The sequence below is a fragment of the Anabas testudineus genome, chromosome 1, assembly GCF_900324465.2.
Source record: "Anabas testudineus chromosome 1, fAnaTes1.2, whole genome shotgun sequence".
NCBI classification, from domain to species: Eukaryota; Metazoa; Chordata; class Actinopteri; order Anabantiformes; family Anabantidae; genus Anabas; species Anabas testudineus.
Window position 1 is genome coordinate 24,368,851 of NC_046610.1, and position 26,591 is coordinate 24,395,441.

Consider the following 26,591-nt stretch of genomic DNA (forward strand, 5'->3'; position numbering starts at 1 on the left):
TCAATTTGAGCCTTTCAGTTTTACCATTCTGTAGTCTGTCGTCTCATTCTTCACATCATCTCTCTTTCTCTGTGGTTTGTGGTTACTGAAACAGGCACTGTAGCAATTCATCCAGTCCAAACTGTCACAGAGGCAGCAAAAAAAGCCTAGAGGGGGACAGGTAAGATCATCCATTCATTCATTTATTAGTTAATTCATTCATTCACTCAATCAGTTGATTACATTTTGTCTCATTAGTGTCATTAGCGTCTCTTCTCTCTGGAACAATGATGTATGACCATCTGTGACTTGTCTGGAATATTGATTTTGTAGATTTGATTTAGCTGACAAATGCCTCACATCACAATTTCCAGTCAACAAATTTAAGACCTTTCCTCCCATATTACATTGGTTGACATTTTGCAGGAGTGTGAATTAAGCTGCATTTACTTTAAAAACTCCAAACATAGAACTACAGCCAAAGCAATTTAGCTTAACTTAATCAAATGACTAGAAATAGATAACCTGGCTGTCTGCTGCATACATTCTTGGCTGAGCACCCTTATTATAACTTGTTTTGTGAAACAATCAATATTTAATATATTCAAGTGTTTTCTTTACCTTTTGGCAGAGGAATGCTATTTGTTTCACCCTGTTTTTCAATTGATTTAATTTGTATTGATATGATTTTATTTATTTTTTCTTTTTCTTTTTAAAAATTTCCTTTCCTGCCTTTCCATGGCAGTCGTATCCAGCCCACCTCTATCCTGAGGGGCAGTAGGGGGAGAGAGGGCCCTCTGAGGCCCTTTGGTCAAACAGGCCTGGCTGGGTCTTGCCCAAACTCACCACGACTGGACAGGTGCATGCTACTGCCAGCGCTACGCCTGTACTCTGCCTGTGTGCTCACTTCCTCTTTGTTACACGAGTAGGGTAGCACTCTATGCACAAGAACCACAAGTATTGTCATATCTTAAAGAGTGAGAACTATAGTAATTCTAAGAGGTAAGGTGCAGGTTCTTATACTGATCAACAGAGGTTTATACAGTAAATGTAAATTAATTGCTGCAATCATCCATAAAAGTGTTCACACAAAATTCAGTGTAAACCTGGAATATCTCAGCATTGTGGTTCAGTAACTGGGATATGTACAAATACTACAATATTGTGCATATAGTATGCAAACACACTCTGTGTCAGTTCCTTTACTTCCTCATTTGCCACTGCTGAAAATTTTTCACTTTTCATCTCCTAATTTGACCTTTGACCTTCGATGCTGACCTCAATTTCTAGCTTCAGTGATTTTGTATCGGGCTTTATCTGAGTCACTGAGTTAATGATTCATTGTAATATGTTATTATATATACTTGTGTCTTTGCATTGTGTTCTGTCAGAGCACACCCCCATGGCAGCCCCTCTCCTCCATCAGGGACGCCCTCATCAGGTCGCAGGGGCAGGCAGCTGCCGCAGCTTCCTGCAAAGAGCAGCAGTATAGAGCAAGGTATGTCCTGTCAATAAAATTCACGGTGTATCTTTCATAGCTTCACAGCAGTTTTCTTTTCTTTTCTTGGCTTTTTAAAATTGGTTTAACCAGGCAGGTGCCACCCGCTTGACTCTAGTGAAGTCATGAGTTGGTGTCTGGTTTATACCAGTAACATATTATAATGCTAACATTTTAATCCACAAATGACAGTGGACGGAGGATACTGTTTAGAGAACCCAAATATGCTATTATCAACCTTAAAGATTAATCTATTCCTAAAGTCCTTGGAACAGCTTCTTAAAACACCTTGTTAGTGTTTGTAGCTAACAGGTAGGTTTGATAGACTGGATTAAAAAGATGTTTTATGTATAGACATTTACTGTTAGTTTGACATGACAACTTAACATGTGTATCTGACTTTTCCCACTTCACTAAACCCAATCCACAAGAAAATAACATTGGTTCTGTCTGAACCTCTAAGCATCCACCATGTGAGCAATGTACTGTACCAGTGCACATCACACTCCATCTAGTGTTCAAAACCTGATCCTGCGTCCTTGAGATTCTTCCTGTAAACTCCTCTAATGGGAACAGAGTTTCTCATTTTCTTTTGCAGTTTTTTTTTGTTTTTTTTATCTTTGTCTTCCTCTGTCCACATCCTTTACATTTTATCTCCTTTTCTGTTTCGTCTTAGCTCTTGCAGTAGAGGAGCGTGCCCGACAGCTGCAGATGAAAGTACATTCCTACCGGCCTTCAGCCTCCCATGACCCTGAGACGGACCTCAAGACCAAACGGGAGGTCAGCCTTTATTTACTCTAGATATTCTTTGAGTAAAACCCCTTCTCTTGCACTTGATTAATGATGACCATGTTTATGCCTATATCCTCATCGCCCCCCCCCCCCCCCCCCCCCCCACACACCCCCACCTATTCAATGCTGTCCATAGATGTATGCAGAACAGAGGCGTAGCAGTGACAACATGTCAGCCAGATCGTCAGACAGTGACATGAGCGATGTGTCGGCCCTCTCCCGTGCCAGCAGTGCCTCCCGCCTCAGTAGCACCAGCTACATGTCTATCCAATCAGAACGACCCGGTGGACGCCTCAGGTCAGTCCTCATTAGCTACTGATTCTGTATGTTCCAACATGTTTAGCCATTGGTGGGCTCATCCACTTTTAGCTACATTCGTTCACAGACAGTCAGTTCACTATTGTCTTTATAAGCCTTACTGCATGCTGATCATTGTATGTCTTTCTGTTTTTATTTCTGCATGCCAACTGCTGCATGTTTCTGTCCCTCTGCATGCTCTGTCTCCTTTACACACACACACACACACACACACACACACACACACACACACACACACACACACACATACACAACACACAACAATAACACATGAATGGAATACAATGAATGGTGGAAATCCAAACAAACTCAGATCCAAGTCATTAGAGGAGGAGAAGCGAGACAGGAGGATCTCGTGGGGGGTGGATGGAGAGGAGGAGAGGAGGAGGTCGGCAGGAAAGAGACGTTTCTCTGAGGAGTTGAAGCGCAGGAGACACACTGTAGCAGGAGACACAAGGGAGTCCAGGTAATGATCAATAGAGGGTGAATCCACTAATGATGGCAGAAGATTCATCTGATGGTAGTAATAATAATAATATACATATATCTCTACATACACATCTGAAAGAGGTCTTGATAGATCAGCAAATTAGTGTTTCAAAACTAAATTATTATTTAGAGCCATAGCAAACACTGTGCTTTATGTAGCATTAAATCCTGAACTGAATACACCATTTGAGCATGAACATTGAGTGGGTCTGACATAGTATTCATATTATTATCCATCCATCCATCCATTTTCTTCCGCTTATCCGGGGCCGGGTCGCGGGGGGAGCAGCTTTAGCAGAGATGCCCAGACTTCCCTCTCCCTAGACACCTCCTCCAGCTCTTCCGGGGGGACACCGAGGCGTTCCCAGGCCAGCCGAGAGACATAGTCCCTCCAGCGTGTCCTGGGTCTTCCCCGGGGCCTCCTCCCGGTGGGACAGGACCGGAAAACCTCCCCTACGAGGCGTCCCGGGGGCATCCGAAACAGATGCCCAAGCCACCTCAACTGGCCCCTCTCGATGCAGAGGAGCAGCGGCTCTACTCCGAGCTCCTCCCGGGTGACTGAGCTCCTCACCCTATCTCTAAGGGTGCGCCCAGCCACTCTGCGGAGGAAACTCATTTCGGCCGCTTGTATCCGCGACCTTGTCCTTTCGGTCATGACCCAAAGCTCATGACCATAGGTGAGGGTAGGAACGTAGACTGACCGGCAAATCGAGAGCTTTGCCTTTCGGCTCAGCTCCTTTTTCACCACGACGGACCGGTACACCGACCGCATTACTGCTGCCGATGCACCAATCCGTCTGTCAATCTCACGCTCCCTATTTCCCTCACTCGTGAACAAGACCCCAAGATACTTAAACTCCTCCACTTGAGGGAGGATCTCCCCCCCAACCTGGAGGGTGCAAGCCACCTTTTTCCGGTTGAGAACCATGGCCTCGGACTTGGAGGTGCTGATTCTCATCCCAGCCCCTTCACACTCGGCTGCAAACCGCCCCAGTGCCTGCTGGAGGTCCCGGTCTGATGAAGCCAACAGGACAACATCATCTGCAAAAAGCAGAGATGAAATCCTGTGATTCCCAAACCGGATTCCCTCCGACCCCTGGCTGCGCCTAGAAATCCTGTCCATAAAGGTAATGAACAGGATCGGTGACAAAGGGCAGCCCTGTCGGAGTCCAACATGCACCGGGAACAAGTCTGACTTACTACCGGCAATGCGAACCAAGCTCCTACTCCGGTCATACAAGGACCGAATGGCCCTTAACAAAGGGTCCCGAATCCCGTATTCCCGGAGTACCCCCCACAGGATGCCACGAGGGACACGGTCAAACGCCTTCTCCAAGTCTACAAAACACATGTAGACTGGATGGGCGAACTCCCATGAACCCTCGAGCACCCTAGCGAGAGTATGGAGCTGGTCCAGTGTTCCACGGCCAGGACGAAAACCGCATTGTTCCTCCTGGATCCGAGGTTCGACTAGCGGCCTAACTCTCCTCTCCAGCACTCTGGAATAGACTTTCCCAGGGAGGCTGAGGAGTGTGATCCCCCTATAGTTGGAACACACCCTCCGGTCCCCCTTTTTAAAAAGAGGAACCACCACCCCGGTCTGCCAGTCCAGAGGTACTGTCCCCGATCTCCACGCGATGCTGCAAAGGCGTGTCAGCCAAGACAGCCCTACAACATCCAGAGACTTAAGGTACTCGGGGCGAATTTCATCCACCCCTGGTGCCTTGCCACCGAGGAGCTTACTGACTACCTCGGTGACTTCGACCAGGGAAATGGACGAATCAACCTCCGAGTCCCCAGCCTCTGCTTCCTCAACAGAAGCCGTGTCAACGGGGTTGAGGAGATCCTCAAAGTATTCCTTCCACCGTCCTACAACGTCCCCAGTCGAAGTCAGCAACTCCCCACCTCCACTGTAAACAGTGTTGGCGGGAAACTGCTTTCCCCTTCTGAGGCGCCGGACGGTTTGCCAGAATTTCCTTGAGGCAGACCGATAGTCCTCCTCCATGGCCTCGCCGAACTTTTCCCAGGTCCGAGTTTTTGCCTCTGCGACCGCGCGGGCTGCGGCACGTTTGGCCTGCCGATACCCATCAGCTGCATCAGGAGTCCCACAGGCCAACCAGGCCTGATAAGACTCCTTCTTCAGCTTGACGGCTTCCCTTACTTCCGGTGTCCACCACCGGGTTCGGGGATTGCCGCCACGACAGGCACCAGAGACCCTACGGCCACAGCTCCGAACAGCCGCATTGACAATGGAGGTGGAAAACATGGTCCACTCGGACTCAATGTCTCCAGACTCCCTCGGGACCTGATTGTAGCTCTCCCGGAGGTGGGAGTTGAAGACCTCTCTGACAGAGGGTTCCACCAGACGTTCCCAACAGACCCTCACAATACGTTTGGGTCTGCCAGGTCTATCCCGCTCCCTCCTCCGCCATCGGATCCAACTTACCACCAGGTGGTGATCAGTTGACAGCTCAGCCCCTCTCTTCACCCGAGTGTCCAAGACATATGGTCGGAGGTCAGATGACACAACCACAAAGTCGATCATAGACCTCCGACCTAGGGTTTCCTGGTGCCACGTGCACTGATGGACACCCTTATGCTTGAACATGGTGTTCGTTATGGACAAGCTGTGACTAGCACAGAAGTCCAATAACAAAACACCACTCGGGTTCAGATCAGGGAGGCCGTTCCTCCCAATCACGCCCCTCCAGGTATCACTGTCATTGCCCACGTGGGCGTTGAAATCCCCCAGTAGGACGACAGAGTCCCCAGTCGGAGCACCTTCCAGTACCCCTTCCAGAGACCCTATGAAAGCTGGGTACTCTACACCGCTATTTGGCCCGTAGGCACAAACAACGGTGAGAGACCTATCCCCTACCCGAAGGCGCAGGGAAACAACTCTCTCGTCCACAGGGGAAAACTCCAACACATGGCAGCTGAGCTGGGGGGCTATAAGCAAGCCCACCCCTGCCCGCCGCCTCTCACCATGGGCAACTCCAGAGTAGAAGAGAGTCCAACCTCTCTCAAGGAGTTGTGTTCCAGAGCCCAGACTGTGTGTGGAAGTGAGCCCGACTATCTCTAGCCGGTACCGCTCAACCTCCAACACAAGTTCAGGCTCCTTTCCACCCAGTGAGGTGACATTCCATGTCCCAATTGCCAGATTCTTTGTCCAGGGATTGGGTTGTCGAGGCACCTCCACACGGCTGCCACCCAATCCACACTGCACCGACCCCTTATGCGCCTTCCTGCGGGTGGTGGGCCTACGGGAAGGCGGTCCCACGTCGCTCCTTCGGGCTGCGCCCGGCCGGGTCCCGTGGGAGAGATCCCAGCCACCAGGCGCTCGTCTACGTGCCCCAACCCCAGGCCTGGCTCCAGGGTGGGGCCCCGGTGACGCCAATCCGGGCGACGTATCCGACCTTGATCTTTCACTCGTCATAAGGGGTTTATGAACTGCTCTTAGTCTGGCCCGTCGCCTAGGACCTGTTTGCCTTGGGAGACCCTACCAGGGGCTTAAGCCCCCGGCAACATAGCTCCTAGGGTCATTCGGGCACGCAAACCCCTCCACCACAGTAAGGTGGCAGTTCAGGGAGGTAGTTTCTTTCTTTGCTTGTTAATAAGTATTACATGTTTATATCATGTATTATCAATATCCATAGCAATGATAAAAATAAGTTATTTTTTTATTATTGCAGAACATTTGCAGACAGTTTTTAACATCAGTGTTCTCCGATGGCAGAGACAAGAGAGTGGGTTTCTCATTTAACAGTATATCATTTGCATAAGGGTGGGAATAAGCGCATCATTGCAAATGTATGTACAGGGGTTGCAGCCATGTTGTTACCAAAATTGAATATTCACCTGTACCAAATGTTCTTAGAGCTGCAATATACAGCTTCTGTGAATCAAGCTAGCTGTAGCATGACACTGGAAGTCAGTCAAAATGTAAAGCTGGTTATTTTGATCAGAAACTGCTGAGACTTGGTACATACAGCAGCCATGTGCACGTATAGTATGAATTTCTAATTGTACATACAGGTCTGGATCCATTTACATTTACACAGTCATTTAGATTTGAACCACAGTCTCCCACATGGGAGGCAGTGATGTTACCACTACACTAACCAGCTGCTCTGTAGCTTGGATCCCCAAGATACAGTAGAATTCACCATTATTCAAGACAATAGTACACAAACTTTTAATAACCTCCAATAGAAGGCCAGAAGCTACAAAGCAGTTACCCTGAACTCAGTTTTCACTTACTCAATGAATGGACATTAGCGCTGGGGGGATACTTACTGGCACATAGTTAAATTTGAACATTTTGGTTGAAGGATTGTATATGTGCTTTTTTTTTTACTTATTCGCAGTAGAAATTTGTCAATTCGTCATTCCTACCAGATAGTCTAATGTTAGAGTGGATTGACATAAAGATTGAGATTTGATTGAGCATTCTCAGGCTATAATGTTTATGTAGTACTCTGTACTGTAACACAACAATAAGGTGCTATTAATAATTTTCCAAATGAAAAAGAAAAGTAAACCTAAATATTTGCTAAACCAGATGCTCAGCAAAGACTACAGTATAAAGACCAGCTAAGCTGAAACACATACTTAGAAGTAGGTTAAGAAATAGCCACTTTCTTTTCATGCTCTCACACACACACAAAGCACACACAACCCTTAACTGACCAGTAGCACTGTGCTGACAGGGACAAATGACCTTATCCCAGTTGGCCTCAGTGGGCCAGGTGGTGATGTAGTGCAGCTCATTAGCCAGCTAATGTATTGAGGACTGGGGGGGCGGGGAGAGAGGACCCTGGCCTTTATAGCCGTTACCACAGATCAATCCAAACAGAGCATTATAAAAGCACAAACCACAGCCTTGCAAACATTTTCTAGAATCTGAGGTGAGAGAAAAAGACAGAAAGCACAAGTATGTGGACAGCCAACATAAGACATTCATCAAAATTCGGGAAACACAATAACTTGTGTGATAGTGATAGTTCTAGTGTCCTAGTTCATCCCAAATGAGTTGCCTGGTGAGGTCAGGGCTGTATGTAGGCCAGTAAGTTTCTTTGGCACCAAACTGGGACGGAAATTTCTTTATGGACCTCACTTTGTCCTTCTCCAAAATAGTTCCACAAAGTTGGGAGCACGTTTCACTGCATTCTTTAACATTGAGATCTATCTGAACTAGAGTAGGCTAGTGCTTAAACCTAAAAACAGTCTTGTCCACATGTTTTTGATCATGTAGTGCACGCTCAAACTTAGGAGTACATCACAGAAAAAGAAAAACATGGGAAAGAAAACCAAAGACAAAACATGCACACAGATGCACGTTGCAGGAATGTTATAAGCTGAATCTGTGGGTGTTGTTAAAAAATAATCTAGGAAAATCTAGGGTTCAACTAGGGTTATTTTAAATAAAAGAAAAGAATGTGCGCTAATCTCTGAGCTTCATTGTCTTTGAAAGATTGTTCCAGTTCTTCATGTGATAAAATATTTACATAACAGTAACAAATTACAGTACATGGATGCAGCAACATAGACCTAGAGACTAGAGAAATTGTAGACAGAAATAAAATGTTGCTCTGGCTGTGCAGACGCTGGTCTTAGGTGAGTACTTAGACAGAGTGGTGCACGGCTCTGGTTTCTAATAAGGCCATGATCAGACAAACAGGGAGAACACAGGTCTGATTCAAAAAAATGCAGACAGTGGAGTCCATTTACAAAAACAGGCCAGACACTTTTAGACAACATGTAATGCTGTTTTTAGAGAGACGTAGTTCAGTTCGATGAATTGCAAGTGAGTGAGGTGGAGATTGAGGTGCTGTTTGCCAGCAATGAAACATCAAACCTGTGCTCTTTAACCTTTTAACCCTTTAACCCTTAACTTCTAATTTCGCTGCTGCTTCTTCATACAACACTCCTCTTTAATTTGAAATAATTCATTGAATAGTCACCCATATAAATCATCTGCTTTTTTACATAAATACAGTCAAATTAATTTTTGCAATCAATGTCATGTCGTTCCCTTCGTACCATTTTGTTGTTGAACACTGCATTCTATAAAGTTGACCAAGATAAAACTACATCAAACACAAGGATATATTAATATAAATATTACAAATATATCACACATTACATTGTATTATTTGTTTTTTTCATAATCTTATATGTCATTTCTGTTGTGATTTACTGTTTTTTGTGGCCCTTGTTGTCTGTGCCTGTGTATGTGTGATCCCCAGTGCATGTGTCAGATCCCTCCTTGCATGTATCCTGTGCTGTGACTGCTGGGATCCTCTCCATACTCCAGATCTGGATCCTCCCCTCCCTGCCTACCCCTTAAGTGCACGTCACTCCCTTATCCCCCTGCAGGGGGCGGTGGAGAGGCCTCAAGCTACACTCCCCCTTACCAGCTATTTCCCAGCTTCCCCCGGCCACTGGGCTGTGGCTGTGAGGGACCCACGTGGAGTGGAGAGTATGGGTGATAGGGTTAGCATAGCCGGGCTCTCCTGCAGCACTTTGACCCCCTCTGAGGGGATGGACATGCAGCAGCTCCTCCGGGCCCCGAGGAGGCAGCAAGCAATGCTGGGCAGCATGTGCTCAAGTGTAGTGGCTGGTTTAAGGAGACTGAACTGTAACACATGAAATGATTATCAGAATTGGACTGCTAAAACATTTTTTGAGATCCAAATTTTTTTTTCTAGACAATTTGGGGCCTGGTGACAATACAATAATGCTAGGGTAACATCAAAGCACAAAACATAATATTGAAGATTGAGTTAATAACATTCATCATTAAAGACCCCATTTGTTTATTCATATGTTATATGAATATATAACATGACTATTTGATGTCATTTCTCAACCACAGTCAGTTTGAAATGTTTCATTTATTATCATCCACCTTTTTGTCCTCCATGCTGTTTTTCTGTTCTACTCGGAACAAGGTACAGTATAGACCTTACAGCATCCCCCCACTCCATCACACCTCATCACCATGTCACTAAAGAGTCTTTCCTCTCCAGTCGGCAGATGAGATCGATGGGACGCAGCATGCCGAAGAGCTCCAGTGTGAGTGGCGAGATCTACACCCAGGAGCGCACTGACGGCAGCCAATCGGACACGGCGCTGGGCACAGTGGGTGGTGGCAGCAAGAAGAGACGCTCCAGCCTCAGCGCGCGGGTGGTGGCCATTGTTGGCAACCGCCGCAGCCGCAGCACTTCACAGATCAGCGGCCCTGGTGAGTTGCCATGGCAACTCTGAAATGTTCAGTGTTGACTGTAAATCCACTTACATGTGATTCATTTTCTGCTAGAAATGATGTAGCAGAATGGACATTATTATATATTTAGTTTTATATTTCACTATTAACTTCTTTTATCTTAATATGAACATATTATAGTTATTTTTCTATTCAATCCAGAGTTGTTTTGTGGACTAATGGAATAGTTCACTTACCTCAGTGACTTCCCCCCGGCATGTTGACAGTGTGTAATCAACAGTTTGTCTATGAATCTGCAGTGATTTCACTAAATTATGAGACGGTGTTTCAAAAGAGTTTGTCCTGAGGAACAGATTGTACCAAAGCACGCAAATTGCAAGTGTCCTTTTGTTGCGTAAGAGACAAACCTCTGCTGCCTCATTATTAAATAATACATCTCGGAGAGTTTCAGAACACAGTGGCCAGCTGAGAACCCCTCACAGTTCAGCTGCTAGTCACAGCAGTCCAGCATCCACTTTTCCTTTTACCACAGGGAGGGTGTAAGAGTCATGATGAAAGCCCCTTCTTTGCAGTGGACATAAAAAGCCTGTAGAGGACAGTGGGCTTAAGGAGGCCTCTCACGCTCTGTGCTTTATGCAGTGAGGAGAGAGGTGAAGTAGAGATAGGACAGCTTTAATTAGAAAACTGTTTCTTGGTAATGATGAATGAGAGCAAATACAGGTAAGACTGTGATGTAAGGTTTTTAAACTTTAGGTAACACGTTATATTAGGTTATAATGTCCGCCTCAAGAGGCTGTTGATCACTTCACCTGCAGGATGTAAAGTTACAGCATATGCTGTACATCATAGGTTCTGATGAGAATGCTGCTACATTTTTCTCTTGCAATATGTAAGCCAATATTATGAGTCAGAAGGTGGACGCACCCCAGTTCATGATGCCACACAGTGTTGTTTGGATAGTTCTTTTACCCAAACATTTCCTGTTTACTACTGATTACCAGATTCAGCAGGACATGGGTGTGACTTTGGATGTGCCTCAGGAACAGATCCTTGTGATTTTTGGCTTCCTCTGTCCACCAGTCAATGGTTTGGTGTTTAGCTCATTGATAAATGAACACTGGGTTGGATGTTCTTCTTTCTTAACAACAATAAAGAAATCTTTCTTCTTAATGCTGATACTTTGGAATTTTCCATGTTCAAAATTAAACATTTTGGCAATAGCAGTTTAAAGGAACAATCCACAGTTTTTAGACATTCTAGCTTTCATTCATATGGTGCAAACAAGCTGTAGATAGATAGATAGATAGATAGATGCTTTATTAATCCCAGAAGGGAAATTCTGTTGTTGCACTAGCCATTAGAAACGCGCAGAAGATAATACATGAAAAAATAACACATAAAAAATACAAATGTAAACACATCTAACAGAACAAGACACAAATGATTTAAAAGTAAAACTATAAAGTAAGAATAAGTAAAAATAAAATCTACACATACAGGTGAGAAATACTACCAACTATATCACAATGATGTTTCCTGGCCCCTTTCTTTCATTCAGAGGGGAAAAGTAAGAAGGAGAAGGGTGCACCCATCCAGAGGAGCACAGAGACCGGCATGGCAGTGGAGCTGACCAGGAACATGAGCCGCCAGCCCAGCAGAGAGTCCAACAACGGCAGCATGAACAGCTACAACTCTGAGGGGAAGTCAGTAAAGCACGCTCCTGTTGTGACCACTTCCCATCAACCCTTTGCACTTCCTGCATCTACTTCTTTCATTGTTTTTTTTTAACATTAAATGTATTTATGCATCTGCACCTGGGTTTTCAGGCTGTAGTGTATACATCCATTTTGTTGTTTCTGTAGATTCAAACTGCAGATCTGATACTGTTAAAGCTCCTGTGGCCTGAAATGAATTATTGCTCTACCCACCAAAGTGATGTGGATGTGACAGTATTGTATGGAAGCATGTTCTCAGGGACTATATCCAGACAGAGACTTTCATTTCTGCCTGTACATGTCAAGTGACTGACAGGTACCATCAGTGTGTTACTGACAGAGTGTAATATAATGAGCCTGCTGTTAAAACAGGCACAGTGAAGCGATGATAAAACACAGACTCTGACTACATCAAATTAAAGCTGGGTGTTTTCTGTGATGGATTATCTTGGTTGGGCAGTTTTCAGAATGTTTTTTCTTGTTAATAAATATAGACTGGCAGCAAATGGCTTCTCCTGAAGGCCACAAATAAGCACTGAAGTGGTGCACCAGACACCATCGAGTTTAATGTTAAGGAGAGAAACTGCAGATACAACAATAAAGCTCACTCTTTTATGTTGATTTTAGTGATCTTAGTGAGTGTTATGTAATTAAATGCAAACTTCTGTCTTAGTTTGATCTTCTCAGGAGTGAATCTGGGTGCCAGCAGTCAGTTCAGTGACTTCCTGGATGGTTTGGGACCAGCTCAGTTAGTAGGAAGACAAACACTGGCTACTCCTGCCATAGGTAAGATACTGCAGATACAAGTGATATTGTTCTTTCCATTCTCTTCTGTCTTTATTACATTTATTTTGAATGTATTTAATTTGTTGTTTTTCTTTTTCTAGCTTTCCCTGTGTCTTTATAATGTATATAATCTTTTAATTTGTTTAATATACATTTAAAAAAAACTGCCCATCCCCCAATTAAAGTCACTCGCTAATATTTCATTGAACTGCTTTTAGCTTTGATGACAGGATGCATTTGCCTTACACAAGAGCTTGTGGTATAGGGTTAAGGTCTGGACTCTGTGGTGGCCAATCCATGTGTGAAAGTGATGTGTCAGGCTCCTTGAACAACTCTTTAACAAATTGACCCTGATGAATCCTGGCAGTGTCATCTTGGAAAATGCCTGTGTCAGCAGGGATAAAAAATCCATTGATGAAATAACCTGGTCATTCAGTATAGCTGAGCTGACATCATTCTTCGGACACGTAACGTTGTTGAACCTAGACCTGAACAGCTGTAGCAGCCCCAGATCATAGCACTGCTCCCACAGGCTTGTACAGTAGGCACTAGACATGATAGGTGCATCACTTCACCCCCCTCTCTTCTTACTCTGATGCTCCCATAACTCTGGAACAGGGTAACTCTAGACTCAAACAACATGACCTTTTTCCATTGGACAGTGCTTAACCAGTTTTAGTAGTTTCATCTATCTCTGTAGATGTTTTCTTTGCTTGATTCATTTCAATAATTTGACCCTTCTGAAACAGATTAACATCTTTTCCACAGGATGTGTCTTCAGACATGGTTGTTTAAGAAATGAGAAGCTACTCGCTGCAATAGTTAGGGTTTAATAACTTGTTGCCAGCTGAAACATAATCATCCATCCAATAGGAGGCTCTTACCTATTTTTTTTTTGGATGGGCATTGTATATTTGTATTTGTTTAAAGTTGTTTTTTTTTTTAAATTTATGGTAATTATTTCTAAAGTGCAGACCATTTTTCTCAGTTCCATCCTATTAGTTCTGCTATGGGCACTGTCATTGTTTCTCCTGTTGTATATTTCTTATGTATGTTGTTGACATCCAGGTGACATCCAGATTGGAATGATGGAGAAAAAGGGTCAGCTGGAGGTGGAAGTTATCAGAGCCAGAGGACTTGTACAAAAGCCAGGATCCAAATCCCTCCCTGGTAAGGACATAATCAAGCTTTAAACACCAAAGTGCAACTAATAGCTGTCCTCAATCTCATCTCAAGACATCAAAAATAAACCCTTCATAACAATCCCTTCATAACTGAATGCCCAGTATATATACTTTATCTTATCATGAAGGTAAAACCAGCTGTGAGATCTGGGGGAGATCATGTTAGCATGGTGCCGTGTTTCCAATGATGGCTTGTTTAATTGGTTTTCTCTGCCTTCAGCTCCATACGTCAAGGTTTATCTGCTGAACAATGGAGCGTACGTAGCCAAAAAGAAAACCAAGATTGCACGGAAAACACTTGACCCACTGTACCAGCAAGCACTGCTATTTGAGGAAAGCCCACAGGGTAAAGTCTTACAGGTAAGAAGATGAAGAAATATTTCTTCATGAAAATGTTCAATGTTTTTTTCAAACATATTCCAAATGATAAAATATGTCTCAGCAGAAGAAGTAGAGCAGTGTAATTTGAGAAAATTATTTTCCCCAGGTGATTGTATGGGGAGACTATGGTCGTATGGACCATAAAAGCTTCATGGGAGTTGCACAAATCCTATTGGAGGAACTGGACTTATCAAGCACAGTCATTGGTTGGTACAAATTGTTCCCACCATCCTCATTGGTGGACCCGACACTTGCCTCTATAACGCGGCGAGCTTCCCAGTCGTCGCTCGACAGCTCCTCTGGACCTCCTGGGGTCAGATCCTAGTGGACCAACAGCTCGAAGCTGCTCTGCAAGTAACAAACTCATGAAACGTACCATTAAGAGAAACACAATAATCGTTGAATATGTAGAACAACAACAATCAGAAACAGTCGTAACGAGAAAGCTTTGTTGAGATCTGACAATCACTCCTGTCGCGGTAAATTTTGTCTGTTGTGGGGAGCGTCACTTTTCAGTCTTTCATATCCATTCAAAGAAAAATCTCATATTGTTTTCTCTGTGTATGCTGAAGAAGCGGAGCGGTTCTTCACAGACAGCGAGCTCTCGAGATGGGAGACGAAGATATGTCAGAGAATCTAAATGAAGCAGGGTGGTTTTTCACTGAATCAATAAAAGCAAAGAAATGTATGTAAGCATCGGAATGTATGGACTCGAGACAGAGGTAATCACCCTCCACACCTGCAGGTGGCGCAGTCCTGTCTGCAGTGGCCTCCTCCAGAACCCCAACAGACTGCCGGCGCACCTGCCTTGAAGCAGGTTTCTCTCGTGTGGGTATTCAGTCTGGAAACACAGGGCCTTCATCTGGTGCCTAGACCTTGGAGCCGCATCACTGGTCCCTCTCTCTGTCGAAAGATCCTCTTTTCAGTATGTTTACCATGGCTGCTCTCAAGCCACACTGTTTTAGCGTGTTTGCTTTGTCGTTCATTTCCTTCCCTTTGTTACTACCGGCACAAAATGTTTTTACAGTGCGTAAAATGCTCATGATGATGTTGTTAGTCTGGTGTGTGCATGGAGAGAAAAAAACTAAATACAAAAGATAAAAAAGGATATAAAACTAATAAATGTCTGCAAGTGTTATGCGATGGGTGTGGGGCTGGTGATGACAGCTTAGACTTTTACACTTGACAGTGTGATTAGCGTGCAGCGTTGTTTTCCTTGTTCCACCACTGGCAATTGTCCAGGCCAGTTGTCTTTGTATAGATGTATATTAGGCCTCTCAGGAGGTTGACCAATAAATAAGATTTATGTCACTTTGAAATATCACAAAGTTGCAACGTCACTGTAAAAAAATAAGAAAAATATTTGTTCACCTCCATGAGATAGGACGGCCTAATTTTTCACATTCTTTGGGGAGTGCATTCCCCGTCCCCAGCACGTTTAATTTGCATTCTTTTAAAACCTAAACACAAGCACAAGAGCTTGATTTTTTTACAACAAAAAGTATAACTTTTTGAAAAAAACATTTTAGTTAAAAAAAAAATGGAAAAAAAGCAACTATCCCATCACTGGTTTTGTTCATTTCTCTGTCTAAATATTAGCAAACAGACAAACAGAGAAGAAGAAGAGGAATCGCTCACAGTTTCCCTCGTGCATCTGTGTGAACGTCACAGTAACCAATCAGACTGTCAGATCTGTCGGGACACTAACACCAATCCTCATCCTCTGTTTTGGCTCGCAGGCTCCTCCCACCAGGAAAGGAGCGGGGCCAGCATGACTTTGGAACCTGTTCCAAGCTGCATGCACATTTTTGTAAATCAAAACAAATACAGATAAAAAAAAAGATACTGAACTAGATACATGTGTTAGTTCCACATACTGTAGGGCCGCTTGTATGTTGCATGCAGTTGTACAGTTTGCTCGTACTTGAATATTAAAGAGATAAAACCAAGAAACTGAAGCCATTCCCATTTACGCAAAGACATTTGAACTCAACTGCAGTCTATTCCACGTCCCTCAGTCTGGTGCTGAATGTCTCTCAAACTAAAGTCCACGATTACGTTGATGTCTTTCCTCAACCCTCTGGAAGATGTACTGTACTGTACAGTAATACTGAGCAGACCTCACAGCCCCTCTTACTGTTATTCCACATCATAGTATACCTCCAAGGGGGCTGAGATTATGTATGAATAGATACTGTATGTACAAGTCAGATCCACTTATATGGAAATATGAATTATGTTTCAACATAATGATTTCAGAAATGCGAACACATGAAGTATTATTCTAAAGTGTAAATGCAGATGCACACAGTCATAAATACTGTAAATACTCAGCAGCCATTCACTGGGTTGTCATCAGTTGAGAGTTGAGTTGAGTTGATAAACACAAAGGGGCCAAGTCATACAATGAGGAGCGATTCATTCGTCATTAGAGACAGTGGGATCACACGAGGCGACGGACTCGGGTCCCAATCTGACTACAGTCGTCCCACTGCTCTAAAAGCTGTCGTCTGAACACTTCTTTGTGCCTCAAACCCAGTGTCTGAACCGTGGCCATGTTCAGTCCCAGTTCCAGAAGAGTTGACTTTTTCTTTTCATTGTCCGATGATGCCGTTTTTTCCTTTTTTCCTTTTTCTTTGTCAGTATTAACAGGAAAAAAATGCTGATTGTTTACAACTTCTGTGTTCCACTGAAAAGAAAAGAGAATAAAAAAAAAGTGAAGCATTCACTGCAACATTTCTTGTTTGTATAACAGATGTGGCTCAAATGATGTGTATGTTTTATATATAAAAAAAAAAGTTCATTTTTATTATTTACAAATAAAAAGAATATGTGGAAGAAAGCTGCTTCTGAACTCACATTTGTTTCAGTGTGTCAGCTGCAATAATCATGTATGTAGCACATATATGTAAAATATACGTTTCAAAATGGGATGTGTTGCCATGTTTGTAGGAAAGCTAATATTTTCTTTAGCCCCATTAATGTCCTCAGTCTGTACATCACTTCTCAGCAGAGCAGCATCGCGTTAGGGTGAGAAAATGAATTCAAAGAGAGTGAGAAAGATGTCTCGCTTCACAAGCAGACACAGATGTCCAGAAAATAGACCATAAGTTTACAATTTATCACATTTTCACAATTTCATATTGTGACAATCACTTGTTGTAGAACATGAAAATAACTAAGCAAGTAGTTGTGGAAAAACATCAAATTACCCACCAAATATTAATTTACCTGAAACATATTGATCAGCATAACATTAAAGACTTACATTAACTTTAAATTAATTTAACTGCGACTCTAAAAAGTAAACAGTCTACAGCAGCTGTTAGCAGCTCACAATGTTAGCATGCTAACATTTATTAATTTACATAAAACTCAAGTGCAGCTGAGGAACATATTATGATTTATAAAAATGACTTCTTGATACAGTAGAGGAACTTGACATTATGAAATACACTTATTACAGCTTATTTATTCCAGAAATATGTATGTGGAAATAGAGAGATCAGACTTGTATGAAGGGAGTGGAATGACAAAATAGTAGGCACCATTCAAACATAAGAACCTTTTTATAGCAGCCTCTGCTTGTCAAGAGCTACTGTATTAAAGAGGACACTGTGTTTAGGGCCAGTATGAAAAACAGAATGTCCATACTACTACTACTACTACTGTAACACTAGGTACTATTATAATATACTAGGTACTAGGTGTGCTGAAAAATAAGACCAGTGATTATCTATTTTTGTTTGTTTATTATTGTCAGCAAATCCCCCCCGCAAAAAAAATATTACATTTGAAATTTAATTATGTCTGAAATTATTACTGAATCCAATTTAACAAATACAATTGAAGGGATGAGCGAAAACTGCAAAGAAAAAGTGAGAGGACATTTGAGACAATTTTCAGCCTCACCCTTTCCACACAAATAATTTTCATACAGTCCCTAAAAGAGAGAAGGGCGCAGGCACTTGCTCTGGTTATTTACGTAGATTTACTGTATCTGTACTTGACAGTTTTATTATAATACAGATACAAGTATAAAATTTCATATATACGTATGTGAAGTCATTAGTGCATATGCTGGTGTTTTTGAAGGGAACCAAATAAAAGGGGCTGTAACATTCATTCTGCAGGTTACTGTAACCTTAATCCATTTTCCCAGGATGAAGCAAAATAGTGTCTCCGGCACTATCACTTTTATCCTTTCACAAACTGTAGTTTCTGCTTTCCCCGTATAGCTCTTGCCAAAGAAAATGAGGTAAACATCTGGAGAACAAGTTTTATATTGTAGTATTTGTTGATAAAAGCACATCCACAGCTGTACCTCTACAGGATTACGCCATAACTCTCTGCCTCCGGTGGTGCTGCAGTGCCATTGACAAAAGAGGAAGTTGAACCAACGTGGCCTCACGTGTGATCTCACAAATGATGCAGTGCAGCAGAGGGCTTGGGAGATTTATGTTCTAACAACTTCTTGTTAAATAAGCAGAGAGCCCCCAAAACAACATCTGCAGGCAATCTTGAAAAATCCTCCCACCCGTCTTGCCATGCCAGCCGGGCCCCTGTTCTCCCCGTCACAGCAGCAGGGGTCACGACCTCCGTGTACAAAGCATAAGGATAAGGGCCATGGTGGAAAAGAGAACCGCAGATCACATAAGTCAGAGGCTATGATAAAATTCCCATGCTGCTCCCAGGAAATGGGTTAATCTATCTTATCAGGTCAAAGGTCACACACCAGTGGAAACAGAGACCATGGGTGGAAGTGGAATACAAACATTTCTGAAGTTCATTTTTAATATTGTCCATGCATATGACATTCTGAAACAATCTGGGAAGAAAGTAAACAAACAAAAGAGTTGGGAAAAAAGCACATATAAGATAAATGAACCCTCCTGACATGACGCAGAGGATTCAGCACAGGGCTCAACTCCAATGTTTTTGCTTGTTCAGGATGTACGACGGAGAGCATGAGTTTGATGTCAGAAACCACCTCATCACATGACAAGAAGAGAAGATAAGTGCACAGCTTTCAGGCGACTGCTGCTTTCCCTCAAGAGGAACAAATGGAAATATGTTAGGAGTTCTGTCTTTGTATTTAAATTAACGGTACAAGTGTCAGTCCTCAGTTACAACTTACATGTGTTATTTGTTTGCTTATAAGATAATGTTGAGTGTCTGGGAAAATATTAACATGTACAAGCTGTTACTTCTGGCTTTCAGAGCCTGCATTAGCGTCCAAACCTGATGTCCACCCGGTTTGTGCTGCTCATCCTGGTTGCTACATTTTGGATGGCGAATATAAGATGTAGCCTAATTACCCAACACTTTCTGATGTTAATGTTAACCTTTGTTAGTCTTAAGCTTAATTTGTATTGAATTTATATATTTTATTTTATTTTATTTTATTTTATATATCTGAATTTATTCTAAGTCTAAGCACAAGTCTATGCTGATCTGAGCATGTGTGAACCAGTGTGTGTGCATCGCTCTGCAGTTACACTGACCATGACCCACTGTGGTGACCACATCATGGTGATAAGACTATGAAGAAGTAAAAAAATCAATAGCCTTCAGCTTGCTAACTAGCATTACCTATGTTGGTATCAGTCACATTGCAGTTAAACAGATCTAACAGATGACACACACATTTGTCATGATAATCCATTCCCAGTCTCTGACACAAAAGGTTCTTGGTTCTGGAACCAGGTTTGCTGACGGTCAAAATGCACTGAACAAAAGAACTGGTTTTATATAAGAGACAGGTCCTACACCTGTCTTCAAATGCCAGTTTAAGGGCTGGTGCCTTGATTGATTGACCAATTTTTGGAGTATATGATGCTTTATGTGTTGGACATGTTAATTCTATAGCTTAGTGTCAGAAACTCTGGAATACGGTGCATATAAAAAGTATTTACCTCCTTGGATGTTATATCCTTTTATTGACCTTAATAAATCAGTCATAGTCAATAAAGGTTGGTGAGGTTTGTAATAATAATTTCAGAAAAATACCTCATTAATGTCAAAGTGAAAACGGGTTTCTACAAAGTAATGTCAATTTAATAAAAATATGTAAGGTGAAATTAATATTCACCCCCTTTAAAATGACTGAACTAATCCAACACAGGTCCAGATATTTGGTGCTAGTAGTGCCACAGTCAGTGAAATGGGAGTGCAGTGAATGTGTCTCAAGTGATGGCAGTGTAAAGACGTGTCGTCTCCCAGAGTTCAGTGAAATCCATGTCCAGCTTCGGCTACTGAGATAGTCGAGACTGTAGACACAACAACTGTTGGGTTCTTCACCAGTCAAAGCTTTATGGGAGAGTGGCAAGGAGAAAGCCACTGTTGAAGAAAACACAGATTGAGTTCGTCAACAGGCATGTGTCCAGATGTTCAAGCCTAATTGAGATCTCTCCACACAGACATACTGTGATGCAGCCAAAGGTGCTTCTACTAAATGCTGACCTGAAGGGAGTCAATATTAATGCAAACACTGATTTCACCTTGTATATTTCTATTTAATTGACATTTAATCAAACCCGTTTTCACTTTGACATTAATGAGGTCTTTTTCTGAAATTTGACCATGATTGATTTATAATATCAATAAAAGGATGAAACATTCAAGGGGGTGAATACTTTTTATACTTTTTGTACATTTTTTATACATGGAGTAGTCTAATGACAACTCTGACTGGTATGTATTATATCTCGACATTTGTGATGAGCCACACCCTGAAATACAGGACAAAAGGACTGACCTATGGAATACTGATAATAAAACTGTGTTGCTGCTCTCATTTGCCATTACAGGTGATCAGAGGGAGATAAATAGAGATACCTCAGATGTATGTAGTATATAGTAGTAATAGTATATATAGTATGTTCCAAAGATAAATCTAGGAGATATATCAGTTCATGTCCTGGATGTATGACAATGAAGCATCATGTGCTGAGCCAGTGTAGTGACTGTAATGTCAGGAAATGTTTACTTGTGCTAGAAGACATCAGTAGAGGGCGTAGTTTTGCTGGAAGACAGGAGGCGGCTGCAAAACCCCTGCAAGTAAAAAGCAGCTCCTGCAGACTCTGACGAGGGATTAAACATGAGACGGCACACACACACACTGGGCATGTGTGGCTGAGGTCTGCAGCCAGTGAGGTTCACGGTGAAGCAGCTGCAGGGAAACATACTGTAAAGTCAACATAAGTGTGTTGGCTGTGTGAAAGGGAAGTCCGCACAGCTGACATGCAGCTTTCACTTCAGCATGTGAACAAGAAGGAAGCTGCATTTCACCCAGAGCTCGCCACAAGTCTGAACAGACAGGACATCACATCTCCGGTGAAAGAAGCAGCAATTCCTCATTTCTCACCAGAATAACGTGGCTGTGAGGCCACGTGGTCCCTGTCAACAGATGACAGCCTTCCGCCTTCAAACAATGACACTGTTATTTTGAACATATTTTACAGAACATGTGATAAAAAGAAGCCTCTCCAAATTAAAAGTCTGCTTACACTGTAATCCATTCTGCAGATGTTGAGCGAGTCGACCTCGGTGGTTACGTTTCCAGCAGACCCAAGCGGAAAATTCATGTTACCTGATAGCCCTTTGAAAAACCCAAAGAACTTTTTCGGGAAATGAAATTACGCGATGAGCGATGGTGACGCTCGCTGCCTCCGAGCGGCCACCGTCTCCTAAAAACCCCTCTGAGAACACTGAAGCCTTCTGTCTTTATTGGCGTGAAGGTGAAATGAGAACAAGCTGTTTTACTGTGACACACAAGGGGTTCAAACCGAAGTCAGCGGGGCGCTGATGCGCATCTGCTTCGAAGCAACAAGCGGTAGAGCGCAGGAAGAGGAGAGGAGGAGGGGGGGGGGCACAGTTTGTGGTGTGGTGAAAACGAGCTAAAATATCTTCCCCCGTGTCCACAGGGACACATGCACACTGTTGCCATCTATAACTCATTAACTCAGGCTGGAGAGCAGCGCTCCGCCACAGGCGCGGTGGATACCTTTACGCGCGGCGGTAGGTGTGTAAATAGCTCGTGAAGAGGTGGATGCGAGAGGAAGGAGGGCGGTCAGAGTGTGACGGTAAACAGTGCGCCTCGCTCTGGCGACGCTTTCCCTCCCCACTCAGCGCCAGTTCTGTTCTTCGGCGTCTCGCATGTGCGATTTTCTGTTGGGCCAGGTAGGCTTCCGGCACTGGAGACGCATGCTTGAAGAGACCTCCGCGCACTTGACAGCGGCTTCGGTGATGCCATGCCCCGGAACCACAGCGGAGACGAAGGCGGCACCGGGCTCTGGATGAGGACGTCGCCGGGGCATCGTACCGAAGGCTACGGCTTGAAAGATGTGGAGTCAGGGCGAAAGATGATGATGAACAACGCGGGAGACGGCTTGCTGTCAGCCTCCGCCGCCACAGGTGCCGCCGGCTCCGAGAGCCTGAGGGGGAAGCAAGGAGCCCGGCTCAGCTTGCTGGGGAAGCCGCTCATCTACAGCGCGCAGAGCGGCCGGAGAAACGTGCGCTACCGGCGTCTCCAAAACTACCTGTACAACGTGCTGGAGAGACCCAGAGCCTGGGCGTTCATATACCACGCGTTTGTGTAAGTTTCTCCTCGTGATTTGCACACCTGTTGATGCCGCATGTCAGCTCCCAGTCACAGCAGCAGGCTGTAGACAGCTCCTGCTCACACATTTTCACCCATCACCTTGTCACTTGCATGTGATGGCTGACATGTGACACATTAGAAAACCGTGGGTGTGATGACACTCATCTTTAAAAATACAGCACATCATGAGCGCGTCTTCACCAGAAGCACTGTGACAGCTTCTCTGAACTGTTTGAATGAAGCCACTGAACACCATGTGCAGGTTTATTGTGTTCATTAGGGACTCTGTGTTATTGTGTTTCACAGCAGCTCTCAGGGTGTGTGTTGGCTCCTGAGAGTCAGGGATCAGACACATCTTCATCCTCCCTGTCTGCTTCTTCTCCTCCTTGGTTTCCCAAACTGCTATGTTTGATTTCCCGCGTCACTGTTGTTGTGGCATCACAACTGAAGGAAGTTGAGACACATGCTGTCTGTAGACCACCATCTTTTTTTGTGTGTGTGGGGGTGGAGTTGTGTGTGTGTGTGTGTGTGTGTGCGTGCATGTGTGTGTGCCTGTACACTAGCAGAAGTGCTGCTGCTGGTGGTGGAAGTGCGCAGCTTTGAGCTCCTCCGTGTAATCCGAGCAGCTCTTGAAACGGATCACTTTTGATTTTAAAGCATCCTTGTAGTTACCGTATCAAACAAGACAGCTCAGCGTGATGCCTCATGTTTACTGTTGAAATCATCAGTTGCTGCTGTTTCACAAGTTCCTGCTCTTTACAGGAAATTTCACTGTGCTATTCATTGTGAAATAGGCATTGATGGTGTCATATGCCACATTCATAACATAGGAGATGTTTTAAAGGAAAGGGGTGCACTAGACTAGGCGAAGCCAGAACACTGTTGTGAAACAAAATGCGCCACAATTATAGTTCTACTTCCATTATCTTGTTTTCATAATTGTTGGAAGCCAAAAAAAAAAACAAAAAAACAACAACAACATTTGATTAATTGCAGCTCTCTTGACGCAGAAGCATAAACCGACACAGTATGTACACACCAGGTCAGTATGTACACAGACAGCAAAGCCTAAATTCAGTTATTTGCTGTAACTGAATTAGAGGAACTAGTATTTCTAGCTACAGGATGCAGCATTTGCCCTGAAGAGGTTTGTTTCAGTTGTCCATCAGATAAACTGCTGTGCATCGTAACCTTAAAGTAACCTACAGTTACATGATACCACTGAAGACAGCCAGTCTCCTCTCACCTATCTACAGGAGTATGATGATTCCTTACAGTGGAACATTAAGTATCAGTGCAGTGGAACGAGGTCTGTCCGAGATTCTTAGGAGTCGTCAGTTTCTTGTTCTTTATGAGCCTGGTAATGAAACGATCTCAGCAACCACTATGGGATCCATCCAGCTCAATGATGACCCTGCACATTGTCTTTATTGGGGTCATAACTTAATGAGTGACACCCCTCCGTTTGCTTTCGGTCCTCTTTGTGCTAACAGGTTGACTGAAAAATGCTCATTTGCATATCTTATGAAAGAGTTGACTCACGCACGCCCACAAGGATCCTCGGACTCAGATTCTTTTCTCTTCACATGAGCGCCCAGGAACATGGCTGGAAAGTTGCTGAATGATTTTCTTTCATCCCTGTGGCAGTAAGGCTGAAATGTAGAAACTGAACTCAATCAGTGCTTCGCCCTCCTGTACTGTCATAGTCAGTGGCCTTGAGTTCCAGTACACTGGTCCACCGATATGACAAGTGTTGCAGTTGAGAGCCTTGTTGTTGCAGTTTTTAATCTTTGAAAGGTGATATCCATGAGCAGCTAACAAAGTAAGTAGCAGTTCGTGAAGATCTGGTGTTGAAATCGAATTCATTAGGGAACGCGATCAACACAAAAAAGTAACAAGGTCAAATGAACTTGAATTCAGAGAACTAGCCATACCTCACAGGGCCGGCTTTAGCTTTTCAGGGGCCCAGAGTGAGTTTGTTCCTCGTGTCCCCCTTCACCTTCTAACCACCCAAACACTTGATGAACCAGTGGAGAAAATGTGTGTAGATAAATGTGCACATGGGCAGGGTGGTGTCTGCACATTTACTCATGAAGGGGGCTGCAGGCTTCCTGTGGTGGGTTTTCCCTACACCCTCAAGCGCCTGTGGTTTAATTGCTTCGAAGTCCTTGTTGATCGATGTTTTATTATCTCATAGAGCTTATAATAAAAGAGAAACTCCACCCCACTCACTTCCTTTGACTCATTCTGCCAAAATACAGCAGTAATCTGATTTGTAAAGATCAAAAGAACATGAAAGGGAGCAGGATGTTGTGCAAAATGACAACACTGACGCACAGACACTAGAAGTTTTTAAAGAGCCACCGCTACTTCTGCTTTCTCTCTGCCTTTCTCTACTAAATTTCTACCTGACACCAGGATGTCCCAAGAGCAGACATCACATTTGCATAATCCCAGGGAAGGAAAAGGGCGTTCTTCTCTCCTGCTGTGTGGTGGAAATTGAAGGGGTGTTCATATTTTTACATAAAACTTGAGATGACAATGTATCTTATATTGCTCTGCAGTTATTTGTTGTGTTATGCAAGAAGTATGATTATTGTAATCGCGAGTGGTGGGCTGACAATTAGGAAGATAAACTCAGTGCAGTGCTATCAAAAATAGAGCAGTAGTTCAGCGGTTTCTGAAAATATCGAAAAACTTCATATTTTTCTCTAGATTATATAAGAACCAATTTATTGTTATGCAACCTTTTTAAGCACATCATGTTGTCGGCTTCTTTATTAACTGTTTTTGTTCCTTCAAATTTCTTGCATAATATAAAATCTACAGTGATTTTGCTCTCAACAGTCCACAAGCAAAACACTCTTATGCTCATTATCACCAGCGTGCAGGACAACAATGATTACAATTAAGTAAATGTCACTGCAGGGAGGTGCACATTAAAAAAGAGAAGCCTGGATTTTGTTCCGAATAAGCAGTGGAGCACAAACATAAGCATGTTAAACCAGCTGTCTGTTATCACCTATGACAAATTTATAAACGTATCATTATTATTATGTGCTAATATTTCAGTGTTCCAGCTTCTGTGGCACCTCAAGTGGCATAAAAAGAAATATAAATGAATGCAGCTTTAAAGCCTCAATATGTAACATTTGTAATAAAGCCAGATTAAAATCGCTGTAATAAGGTGAGTGACATGACATTGCCATGGCACATCCTGATTATGTGTTACTGTGCTAAGTAACTTTGGGTTCTGGAGTCAGAAACGTTTTGAAGGCAGTTTTATTCCCTGATCAAATACTAAAACTTCACTAACACAATCACGCATATCATACATAGTAGTATGTAGTAAGTCTCCTCTATTCAGGACAAACTTGCAAAAATACAGTGTACCAATAGAAACCTTTTGTTTGTTCATTTTGGACGAGCACTACTTACTCTGAGGAAATATGTACAGAATAAATATAAATACATTTAATGAACCATGGGCTTTTTTGAATAGCTGGAATCTCTCTGTGCATTATGGGTAGAGTCAATTCTGAAGTAAACCACACAGCGAGTAGGTAACAGCTCATCCTATTTGCTTTAGTCTTCAAATATATTATTATTACATTATTAG

The 26,591-nt window shown here is 43.2% G+C and overlaps 2 protein-coding genes across 11 annotated transcripts in view; both read left to right on the plus strand.

Annotated features, from left to right (window-relative positions):
• Positions 1 to 17,191, plus strand: part of LOC113162063 (regulating synaptic membrane exocytosis protein 1-like) — a 61,978-nt gene extending 44,787 nt beyond the window's left edge. For 4 of the 7 annotated variants that reach the window (XM_026360035.1, XM_026360036.1, XM_026360037.1 and 1 more), the window contains 9 exons: positions 1,371 to 1,477; positions 2,154 to 2,257; positions 2,406 to 2,566; positions 10,108 to 10,322; positions 11,863 to 12,007; positions 12,693 to 12,805; positions 13,874 to 13,975; positions 14,210 to 14,349; positions 14,477 to 17,191. In XM_026360035.1, coding sequence (XP_026215820.1) covers positions 1,371 to 1,477; positions 2,154 to 2,257; positions 2,406 to 2,566; positions 10,108 to 10,322; positions 11,863 to 12,007; positions 12,693 to 12,805; positions 13,874 to 13,975; positions 14,210 to 14,349; positions 14,477 to 14,695 — 1,306 coding nt within the window. In that variant the 3' untranslated portion in view covers positions 14,696 to 17,191. Of the gene's footprint in view, positions 1 to 94; positions 161 to 724; positions 839 to 1,370; positions 1,478 to 2,153; positions 2,258 to 2,405; positions 2,567 to 9,739; positions 10,030 to 10,107; positions 10,323 to 11,862; positions 12,008 to 12,692; positions 12,806 to 13,873; positions 13,976 to 14,209; positions 14,350 to 14,476 lie in introns of those variants that run through there. The other 3 variants (XM_026360033.1, XM_026360034.1, XM_026360039.1) reach the window with 3 other exon arrangements.
• A 5,035-nt stretch (positions 17,192 to 22,226) lies between these two features.
• The window catches only part of kcnq5b (potassium voltage-gated channel, KQT-like subfamily, member 5b), a 96,629-nt gene continuing 92,264 nt past the window's right edge, over positions 22,227 to 26,591 (plus strand). For 2 of the 4 annotated variants that reach the window (XM_026359218.1, XM_026359219.1), the window contains exon 1: positions 22,227 to 22,966. In XM_026359218.1, coding sequence (XP_026215003.1) covers positions 22,623 to 22,966 — 344 coding nt within the window. In that variant the 5' untranslated portion in view covers positions 22,227 to 22,622. The remainder of the gene's footprint in view (positions 22,967 to 26,591) is intronic. The other 2 variants (XM_026359215.1, XM_026359216.1) reach the window with 1 other exon arrangement.